The sequence below is a fragment of the Macaca thibetana genome, chromosome 19 (assembly GCF_024542745.1).
Source record: "Macaca thibetana thibetana isolate TM-01 chromosome 19, ASM2454274v1, whole genome shotgun sequence".
Classification (NCBI taxonomy): domain Eukaryota; kingdom Metazoa; phylum Chordata; class Mammalia; order Primates; family Cercopithecidae; genus Macaca; species Macaca thibetana.
In genome coordinates this window covers 49,255,698-49,266,728 of record NC_065596.1, presented here as the reverse complement: position 1 = coordinate 49,266,728, position 11,031 = coordinate 49,255,698, and the positions used below count along the sequence as shown (strand labels likewise).

At 48.2% G+C, this 11,031-nt stretch overlaps 1 protein-coding gene across 1 annotated transcript in view; it reads left to right on the top strand.

Moving 5' to 3' along the window:
* The first annotated feature begins 226 nt into the window (after positions 1-226).
* The window catches only part of GPATCH1 (G-patch domain containing 1), a 48,169-nt gene continuing 37,364 nt past the window's right edge, over positions 227-11,031 (top strand). Inside the window, exons 1-2 of the mRNA XM_050771981.1 lie at positions 227-609; positions 8,434-8,568. Of these exons, the coding sequence (XP_050627938.1) occupies positions 537-609; positions 8,434-8,568 (208 nt within the window). The 5' untranslated portion in view covers positions 227-536. The remainder of the gene's footprint in view (positions 610-8,433; positions 8,569-11,031) is intronic.

The window sequence follows — 11,031 nt, the reverse complement described above, 5'->3', positions numbered from 1 at the left end:
ATGTAATTTACTTATATAACAAACCTGCACATGTACCCCTGAACCCAAAATAAAAGTTAAAAAAAAATAATAAAAATAAAGTGAAGCCCCACCGGGGCGAGCAAGAAATCTGGGCGCTCAGGCATTTTCCTGGAGGTGGCTGGGTGGGCGGTGGGAGTGGACGGAGCTGGGCAGTGACTGCTGCCAGGGCAGGGGCTGGCGCGAGGGACGGGGGTGGGGGGCTGGGCAGGCATTGGTGTCGCCTCGCAGCAACAGTTGGGTGGCTTCCAGCTTATGCCAGGAGTCTCCTCCTCACTCGCATATCGCGGGGCTAGGATGGGATGTCGTGGCTGCCAAATCCTCCGAGGCAACTCCTGCCTGGGTCGGCCTCCCACAGGACAGGCCTGAGAATCCGGGGCGCAGGCTCCGGCGGCGAGGACACCTTCCCCCGCCCGCGGACCCAGCCTTCCAGAGTCACCGGGGTTCGCGGAGAAGGAGGAAAGGCGTTTGGCCTGCCAAGGCCGCCGTAGCGAGGGGGCGGGGCCCGGAAGAGCAGGATGGCGGCGCGGGACAGTGATAGCGACGAGGATCTGGTCAGCTATGGGACCGGGCTGGAGCCTCTGGAAGAAGGTGCGGGCCGCATGGGCCGGCGGAGCCTGTGGAAAACAGGCCAAGGGCTCAGGATTCGGGCCACAAAGGCACAAGTCGGTGCTGGACCATTGTTAGATCGTTCCCAGCGCTGGGAACACGGCGGCGAGGGAGGTGTTCGCCGCGCTCTCTGGGTGCTCACCTTCTGCAGCGGCAGAGAGAGACTTACAGGGATGGGAGACACAAGCGTGGCCGAATAAGGGGGCGGCGGGATAGAAACAAGAAAATGACGGAATAGCTGGTGTGAGAGCGGGGGGTGCTTAGGCAGTGTCTTCCCCAAGAGAGTACGTTTGAGCTCAGACTTGAAACCGAGGAAGAAAACAACCATGGGCAAATCTGGAGGGAAAGCATTTCAGGCAGAAGGAACATAAAGTGCAAAGGCCCTGAAGTGAAAGCCAGTTTAGGAAATTGAGGGGCAGGCAGGACGGGTGTAGTTGCAGCAGACGACAGAGGGGGAGACAGGTAGAAGAGGATGTCAGAGGGGCTGGCAGGGGCTGGATCTTATTTGGTAGGGTAAAGAGTTTGGATCTTGTACTAAGTGCAGGATTGGGGTTAGGGTTAGGGTCATGGGAAATTACACAGGGAGGGATATATCTATATCTATATATTTGATTTTTAGAGACAGGGTTTTGCTCTGTTTCCCAGGCTGGTCTTGAACTCCTGACCTCAAGTGATCCTCTCACCTCTTGCCTCCCAAAGTGCTGAGGTTACATGCGTGAGCCACTGTGCTCGGCCAATTTTTAGTATTATTCTATCTTTGATGTTGAGAATACACTGTTTGGGGATGGGTAAGAGTGAAGCAGGGAGATTAGCAAAAACAGGGCAGGAGACGATGGTGGCATGGACGGGACAGTTAGCAGTGGCGGTGGTGTGTAGTGGTCTGGGTGGAGATATATTTTGAAAGCAAAGCTGACCATACTTGCTGGTGGAATGTGGGGGAGAGGGGCAAGATGAATCAAGGTTCTCTCCTGTGTTTCTGGTCTGTTCCACTTAATGACTTGTTCAGCAAAGTATGTATTGAGTGTCCAGTAAGGGCTGTTGGCTGTGCTAGCCCTGTGGGGAAGGCAGAGGAAGAATGGTGGAATCATTGGGCCACAATTTATTTGCAGACGTCCTGTTGGTGGGGGTCCCCTCCTTTTTCTCACCCTGACCACATCCTGCCAGGTTGATTGTGCTTCTGGGATATCTCCACTTATGCCCCTTTTATTTCCTACAAACAGTTCTAGTGGAAACTTCTGCCGGATACTGGCCCTACTTCTACCCTCGGCTTACAAAAGGTTGAGAAAGGGGCCAGGCACAGTACTTCACACCTGTAATCCTAGCACTTTGGGAGGCTGAGGTGGGAGGATTGCTTGAAGTCAGGAGTTTGAGACCAGCCTGGGCAGTATAGTGAGACTCCGTAACAAACAAACAAACGGCTGAGAAAGGCTAGTCTTCTGAATGCTTTTTATGTGTTTAAAGTCAGCTGTTGCATTTCCTTAAGACATCTCTGTATCCCAGGTTCTTTGTTTTGTAGAGACAGGGTCTTGCTGTTTTGACCACGCTGGTTTCAAACTCTTGATCTCAAGTGATGCTCTCACTTTGGCTTCCCAAAGTGTGGGATTACATGCGTTAGCCACAGTACCCAACATTTTTTATTTTAAAAATAGGGACGAGGCCGGGCGTGGTGGCTCACGCCTGTAATCCCAGCACTTTGGGAGGCCGAGGCAGGCAGATCATGAGGTCAGGAGGTCGAGACCATCCTGGCTAACACAGTGAAACCCCATCTCTATTAAAAATACAAAAATAGTAGGCCGGGCACGGTGGCTTAAGCCTGTAATCCCAGCACTTTGGGAGGCCGAGACGGGCGGATCACGAGGTCAGGAGATCGAGACCATCCTGGCTAACACTGTGAAACCCTGTCTCTACTAAAAAAAATACAAAAAACTAGCCAGGCGAGGTGGTGGGCGCCTGTAGTCCCAGCTACTCGGGAGGCTGAGGCAGGAGAATGGCGTGAACCTGGGAGGCGGAGCTTGCAGTGAGCTGAGATCCAGCCACTGCACTCCAGCCTAGGCGACAGAGCGAGACTCCCTCTCAAAAAAATAAAAAAAATTAAAAAAAAACAAAAGTAAAATTAGCAGGGCATGGTGGCGGGCACCTGTAGTCCCAGCTACTCGGGAGGCAGAGGCAGGAGAATGACATGAGACTGGAAGGAGGAGGCTACGGTGAGCCAAGGTGGCGCCACTGCACTCCAGCCTGTGTGACAGAGCGAGACTGTCTCAAAAAAAAAAAAAAAAAAAAAAAAAAATAGAGACGGGATCCTTGTATGTTGCTCAGGCTGGTCTTGAACTCCTGGCCTCAAGTGGTCTTCCCAGCTCAGCTTCTTAAAGAGTTGGAATTACAGGCGTGATTCTCCATGCCCAGCCCCAACCATGTTTGTTTGTTTGTTTGTTTGTTTGTGACAAGAGTCTTGCTCTGTTGCCCAGGCTGGAGTGCAGTGGCACAATCTCAGCTCACTGCAACCTCCGCCTTCCAGGTTCAGACGATTCTCCTGCCTCAGCCTCCCAAGTAGCTGGGATTATAGGTGCATGCCACTATGCCTGGCTAATTTTTGTATTTTTAGTAGAGATGGGGTTTCGCCATGTTGGCCAGGCTGGTCTTGAACTCCTGAACTCAAGCAATACATCCACCTTCGCCTCCCAAAGTGCTGGAATTACAGGTGTGAGCCATTGTGCCTGGCCCCCAACCTTGCTTCTGAAGTAGAAGGAAAGGACATTGAACTTGTAGACTTTGTTTTTTTTTTTTTTTTTTTTTTTTGAGACGGAGTCTCGCTCTGTTGCCCAGGCTGGAGTGCAGTGGCGCGATCTCGGCTCACTGCAAGCTCCGCCTCCTGGGTTCACGCCATTCTCCTGCCTCAGCCTCCCCAGTAGCTGGGACTACAGGCGCCCACAACCGCGCCCGGCTAATTTTTTGTATTTTTAGTAGAGACGGGGTTTCACCGTGGTCTCGATCTCCTGACCTTGTGATCCGCCCGCCTCGGCCTCCCAAAGTGCTGGGATTACAGGCGTGAGCCACCGCGCCCGGCTAGACTTTGTTTTTTTGGACTAAAAACATCCTTTAACTTCTCAATAATACAAGTTTTTGAGGATTGATTAATTGTCTTCTAAGCACTTTTTTTTGAGACGGAGTTTCACTCTTGTTACCTAGGCTGGCATGTAATGGTGTGATCTCAGCTCACTACAACCTCTGCCTCCCAGGTTCAAGGGATTCTCCAGCCTCAGCCTCCCGAGTAGCTGGGATTATAGGTGCCTGCCACCACGTCCGGCTAATTTTTGTATTTTTAGTAGACACAGGGTTTCACCATGTTGGCCAGGCTGGACACGAACTCCTGACCTCAGGTGATCTGCCTGCCTCGGCCTCCCAAAGTGCTGGGATTACAGGCATGAGCCACCGTGCCCAGCCAGTTTTCTAAGCACTTTGAAGTTTAAATGCACTCTGTATTTTACAATATAACACACTAGACTAATAATTATTTTTACTCCCTGCTTTGAAGTTTTAGTGACAGGTTAGACAGGCATTGGTAGAGGAGAACTCTATTTTAAAGTTGCTGGCCCTGACAGAAAGGTTTATTAGTTAAGAGTTAGCCAGGGAGCCTAGTGACCGTGGGTGAACTTTATAGACAAATAGGCCTTCTAATCTGGAAGGAAGGAGGCCAGATACTTACCTATTCTTTCCTTAGACATTTCCACTTGGTTCTAGAATCTATCTACAGCTCATTCTATACCCAGATTAACTTTAGGGACAATTTTCTCCTCCTTGGTGCTGTGATTCTCACACTTTAACCGTGGCTTCCTTTGCCCCCAGGACATACCATAAACCCTGCAGCACCACATTCAAGGCCCCCTGCACTGTCCGCCTTTCTGGTTCCATCTTCCACTCATTCCCTGGCCTCCTGTTAGACTGGACCACTTTCTCAATACATCTGACCTTGCTCTTTTTTTTTTTTTTGAGATGGAGTCTTGCTCTGTCGCCCAGGCTGGAGTGTAATGGCGCGATCTCAGCTCACTGCAACCTCCACCTCCCAGGTTCAAGCAATTCTCCTGCTTCAGCCTCCTAAGTAGATGAGCTTACAGGTGCGTGCCACCACGCCTAGCTAATTTTTGTATTTTTAGTAGAGGCGGGGTTTCACGATGTTGGCCAGGCTGATCTTGAACTCCTGACCTCAGGTGATCCGCCCGCCTCGGCCTCCCAAAGTGCTGGAATTACAGGCGTGAGCCACTGTGCACAGCGACCTTGCCCTTTTATCCCTCCTTCTGTTTACTGATGGGAGTCAGTGCCTCTGTCAAAATTCTGCTCACTGCTAACGGTGGCTGATGTTGCAGACCTTCTCATTGTCAGAAGTGCTCCAGTACGTGCAGCTCTCCTCTTGTGGGCTCTGAGTGTCCTGAGAACAGGAGTAGAGTTTTGTTCAGTTCTCTACACCCTGGGTCTAGAAGGGCTGCTTGCATGGCAAGGCCCTCATCAACTTTTTGTTTTTGTTTTTGAGACAGAGTCTTGCTTTATCTCCCAGGCTGGAGTATAGTGGCATGATTATGGCTCACTGCCGCCTTGGCCTCCTGGGCTCAAGCGATCCTCCCAGCTCAGCACCCCTCAGCCCCCAGTAACCAGGACTACAGGCTCATACCACCATGCCCAGCTAGTTTTAAAAATTGCATCACTATGTTGCCCAGGCTGGTCTCAAACCACTGTTTCTAATGACTCGAACCACGCCTACCTGGGCCTCTCCAAGTGCTGGGATTACAGGTGTGAGCCACTGCACCTGACTCCCCCACCCTTAAAAAAAAAAACTAACCATTAGCCAGCCAGGGGCCATTGAACTTTTGGTCAGGGAATGAGAGGGAGGAACAGTATAGGAGGCATCTCTGGCTTGGAGACAGTTGAGAGCTGGTTTCACCTTTGTGCTTATTAGCTGTGAGTCTCAGGGAAATTACTCAATCAGTATCCTTATCAGGGTATGATAAATGAGATAATATGTACTAAAGGAAGGAAGGAGTTGTCATTAGTAGCAGTAATTAGGACATGGCCTGGCTAAAATGCCACCCACCTCCTTTCTGGAGTTTTTCCGTCACTGGTTAGAGGTGGTGCCTTCTCCTTAGGAGACCTGTGGGAGGCAGTTGGCCACATTGCTTGGCCCTCATCGTCTGCCGCCACAGGCTGCACTCAGTTGTCTGCAGATCTTATCTCCCCTTCGAGATCAGAAGCACTTTGACAATAGCACCAACCACTGGCAACACCTGCTCCCTCTTACTGTAGCCGAGTGGGACAGTTGGCAATGCCTGGAGACCTTTTTGGCTGTCATGCCTGTGGGGCATAAGCTGCTGCTATAGGCCCAGAATGCTGCTGAACATCCTGCAGTGCACAGAATATTCCCCTGAAGCAAAGAATTCTCCAGCACAAAATATGCTGAGATTGAGAAGCTCTGCCATAGCCAAGAATAATGCCAGGTGCACACAGAGTAACATAGTGTGTGTACTGCATTTCCATGAAATGGTGAACATCTTGGGCTGTGGGACCCAAGTTGTAATTTAGTCCTTTAGAGCGAAAAGACATTGTAGCTGATATTAACTGATTTTAACTGATGTTAACTGATTTTCCCCATGGTCAGGGACTGTGCTCAGCTGTTTACATATGATATTTAATCCTCGTTGCCACCCTACAAAGATGGGCTTCTTTATTACCCTGATTTTACAGTTGTGGAGGCTGAGGCTTAGAGCGATGAAGTAACTTGTTCAAGATGACAAATCTTTTTTTTTTTTTTTCTTTTGTTTGAGACAGAATCTGACTCTGTCGCCCAGGCTGGAGTGCAATGGCATGATTTTGGCTCACTGCAACCTCCTCCTAGGTTCAAGCGATTCTCCTGCCTCAGCCTCCCAAGTAGCTGGGATTACAAGTGCCTGCCACCATGCCTGTCTAATATTTTATATCTTAGTAGAGATGGGGTTTCACCCTGTTGGCCAGGCTGTTCTCAAACTTCTGACCTCAGGTGATCCACCTGCCTCAGCCTCTCAAAGTGCTGGGATTACAGGCATGAGCCACTGCGCCCAGCTGATGACAAATCTTAACAAGCAGTAGAAGGGGATTTGAATTCAGATCTCTCTAGGTGTTTAAACCTGGGCTCTTGGCTGGGCGTGGTTGCTCACACCTGTAATCCCAGCTACTTGGGAGGCTGAGGCAGGAGGCAGGAGAATCACTTGAGCCCAGGAGGCAGAGGTTGCAGTGAGCCAAGATCATGCCACTGCACTCCAGCCTGGGCGACAGAGACTGCATCTCAAATAAAATAAAATAAAATAAAGTATTTCTTGTGTCTCCTTCTTCTTGCTAAGTACTTTATAGGCATTTAATTTGCATAACAACTCTATGAAATAGCTGTTACCATTAATGCCATTTATATTTTACAGATAAGTAAATTGAGGCATAGAGAGTCAAGGCTGACCGAAGTCCAGTGCCAGTAAAGGGAGCTGGCTTGAAACTCCAGACCACTGTGACTCTCACCCCTTAACTCATACCCTTAACTACTGTATAACCTACTTCCTCTTGTGAACCTTTGAAAATAACTTGCTTTTTTTGATATATTTTTTTAAAAAATTAAATAAATTCAGGATTTTGAATTGCAGTTGATAAAATGAGGCAGTAATTTGTGCCATAGTACCTGGGACTTTAGACCTAAGGAATTGTTTGGCTAGGCCTAAAATGTATTAGGTTTAATTCCCTTGCTTGTGTGATGTCACAACCCAGCCCTTTCAATAAAGTAGGAAAAGGAATAGGTTTAAAGAACACTGGAGGCCGGGCGCGGTGGCTCAAGCCTGTAATCCCAGCACTTTGGGAGGCCGAGACGGGCGGATCACGAGGTCAGGAGATCGAGACCATCCTGGCTAACACGGTGAAACCCCGTCTCTACTAAAAAATACAAAAAAACTAGCCAGGCGAGGTGGCGGGCGCCTGTAGTCCCAGCTACTCGGGAGGCTGAGGCAGGAGAATGGTCTAAACCCGGGAGGCGGAGCTTGCAGTGAGCTGAGATCCGGCCACTGTACCCCAGCCTGGGCGACAGAGCAAGACTCTGTCTCAAAAAAAAAAAAAAAACAAAACACTGGAATCAGGAGATGCACAGAAATTAAGGAAACTTAGGAATTGGGGAAAATGGGCAATACCAAAAAAAAAAAAATAATTCCGGATCCAGAGATGGTGTGAAGTTCTAGAAGAGGAATGGAAGTGTTTCTCTCCTTGCCACGTGCCACCCCAGCTTCTGCGCCCTTCGTTTGAAGCCAGGAGATTTCAATTTCATCTGTCTAAACTCTCCTGACAATATAATTGTTTTTGTTTTTTGGGAGTCAGTCTCGATCTGCCTCCCAGACGAGTGCAGTGGCGTGATTTCGGCTCACTACAACCTCCACCTCCCGGGTTCAAGCGATTCCCCTGCCTCAGCCTCCTGAGTAGCTGGGATTACTGATGTCCGCCATTACGCTTGGTTAATTTTTGTATTTGTTAGTAGAGCCGGGATTTTGCCATGTTGACCAGGTTTTGTAATGGAATTTAGTGGGAAAAGCAGGCAATCATTCTAACATAAGCTTATAAAATATATTGTTTTTTAGTCTGTATAAAGTAGTAAAGTCTAGGAATAACAATTTAAATGGTTATATTTGAAGTTATAAGAAGTAAACAATTTATTAGTTTAAAAAGTGACATTTTCCCTAAATTAGAACCGACCATTTCCTTCTCTTTTAAGTTTAAAAAACTTTTTTTTTTTTTTTTTTTTTTTTTTTTTTTTAGGTGAAAGACCAAAGAAACCAATCCCCCTTCAGGATCAGACTGTCAGAGATGAAAAAGGAAGGTATAAACGATTCCACGGGGCCTTTAGCGGAGGTTTCTCTGCTGGATACTTCAATACTGTTGGCTCAAAAGAAGGTATGATTTTCCTAATGATAGCTATTATACCGTTAAAGCAAATGATCGAAATACCGATTCTCCCTCACCCTTGCTTTTTTTGTTTTTATTATTTATTTTTTTTATTTATTTATTTTATTTTTTTTTTTTTTGAGACGGAGTCTCGCTCTGTCGCCCAGGCTGGAGTGCAGTGGCCGGATCTCAGCTCACTGCAAGCTCCGCCTCCCGGGTTTACGCCATTCTCCTGCCTCAGCCTCCCGAGTAGCTGGGACTACAGGCGCCCACCACCTCACCCGGCTAGTTTTTTTGTATTTTTAGTAGAGACGGGGTTTCACCATGTTAGCCAGGATGGTCTCGATCTCCTGACCTTGTGATCCGCTCGTCTCGGCCTCCCGAAGTGCTGAGATTACCGAGCCAGTGCTTTTTGAGATTACAGAGCGGTTTGTGCTGGAGTGCAGTGACGTGATTTTGGCTCACTGCACCGCCTCCCTCACGCCATTCTCCTGCCCCGCCTCCCGAGTAGCTGGGACTACAGGTGCCTGCAGCTTTTTTTTTTTTTTTGTTTTTTTTTTGAGATGGAGTCTTGCTGTGTCACCCAGGCTGGAGTGCAGTGGTGTGATCTCGGCTCACTGCAACCTCCACCTCCTGGGTTAAGTGATTCTCCTGCCTCAGCCTCCCAGTTGGCTGGGATTACAGGCACGTGCTGCTATGCCCTGCTAATTTTTTAAAAAATATTTTTAGTAGAGACTGGAGTTTCACCATGTTGGCCAGGCTGGTCTCAAACTCCTGACCTTGAGTGATCTGCCCATCTTGGCCTCCAAAAGTGCTGGGATTACAGGTGTGAGCCACTGCACCTGGCCACCCTTGCTTTTTTTTTTTTTTTGAGATGGAGTCTCACTCTGTTGCCCAGGCTGGAGTGCAGTGGTGTGATCTTGGCTCACTGCAACCTCTGCGTCCCAGGTTCAAGCGATTCTCCTGCCTCAGCCTTCCGAGTAGGTGGAATTACAGGCGCCCACCACGTCCAGCTAATTTTTTTGTATTTTTAGTAGAGACAGGGTCTCACTATGTTGGCCAGTGTGGTCTCTTAACTCCTGGCTTCAAGTGATCCGCCTGTCTTGGCCTCCCGAGATTACAGGTGTGAGCCACTGAGCTCAGCTTTCTCTGAACATACACTGTAACCTTTTGTGTTCTTTGGATATTTGGATGTTTCCAGAGTCAACTTGTGTCTTGTTCATTGATTGCAATCTGATGGTGAAAGAGTTTTCCTCCACTTTGTAAAAAATGTGTACCTTTTAATCAGATGATTAAATGATGATAATGACTTCCGTTTTATTGTAAGGTGAGAAATGTTTCCGAGTATTTCCCATTTACAACATACTCTTAGAGTCTTTCAGTTAATCATTGACTGTGTCTCGTGACTGTGTGAGTGAGGAGGGCAGGTGTCACAGGGATCTTGCAGATGAGGCCACCAAGGGTCAGAGAGGTTAAGGAGCCAGCATGGCGTTAGTGCTGAGGGAAGAGTCACCAGGTGTCCTCTTCAGACACTGGGGACCACAGCAAGACTGGCTCTTCAGTGCTCTCTACCTGGGGAAAAATCAGTTAAATCTTTTATGTTATGTACTTTTATAAATGCCAAGTTGTTTAAAGTATTGTATGTTTTAAGATGTATTAATCTAGAAACATTTTTTTGAACTGGAAGAAATGGCTTTCTATATCTCAGTTATGGATGGAAGATGAACTGATATTATATGTGCTGCTGAAGTGAGTATGGAAGATGAACTGATTAACTCACATAGCAATTATCAAGAAAAAGATGGGCTAGATCTTTTATCATTTTTTTTTTTTTTCCCTGAGATGGAGTCTTGCTCTGTCGCCCAGGCTGGAGTGCAGTGGCGCGACCTCGGCTCACTTCAGCTTCTGCCTCCTGGGTTCAAGCAATTGTCCTGCCTCAGCCTCCTGAGTAACTGGGACTACAGGCGCCCGCCACCACGCCTGGCTGATTTTTATATTTTAGTAGAGGTTTCACCATGTTGGTCAGGCTGGTCTCAAACTCCTGACCTCAAGTGATCCACCTGCCTTGGCCTTCCCAAGTGCTGGGATTACAGGCGTGAGCCACCGTGCCCAGCCCTACCATTTTATTTAATTAATTAATTTATTTTTTGAGACAGGGTCTCACTCTGTCGCTCAGGCTTTAGTGCAGTGGTGCACCTACTGAGAGTAGACCTTCCCCAGGTGCCTCAGCTCACAAGAGCCTTGGAGAGAATCAGGAAAGAGATGCATCCCTCTTAGAGAAAACTAAACAACTTTATGGCAGAGGTTACAGACATATGTGACCTCCAGGGCATTCCCTGTTTGTAGACATGGTACATGCTCAGTAACCATGGTCAGGGAACAAGGCCATTAATGATAGGATTCCAGTGTCTGATGGAACTGGGGGCCTGGCACAGCCATTGCCCTTGGACCAGCCAGATTGAGTACCAGGGT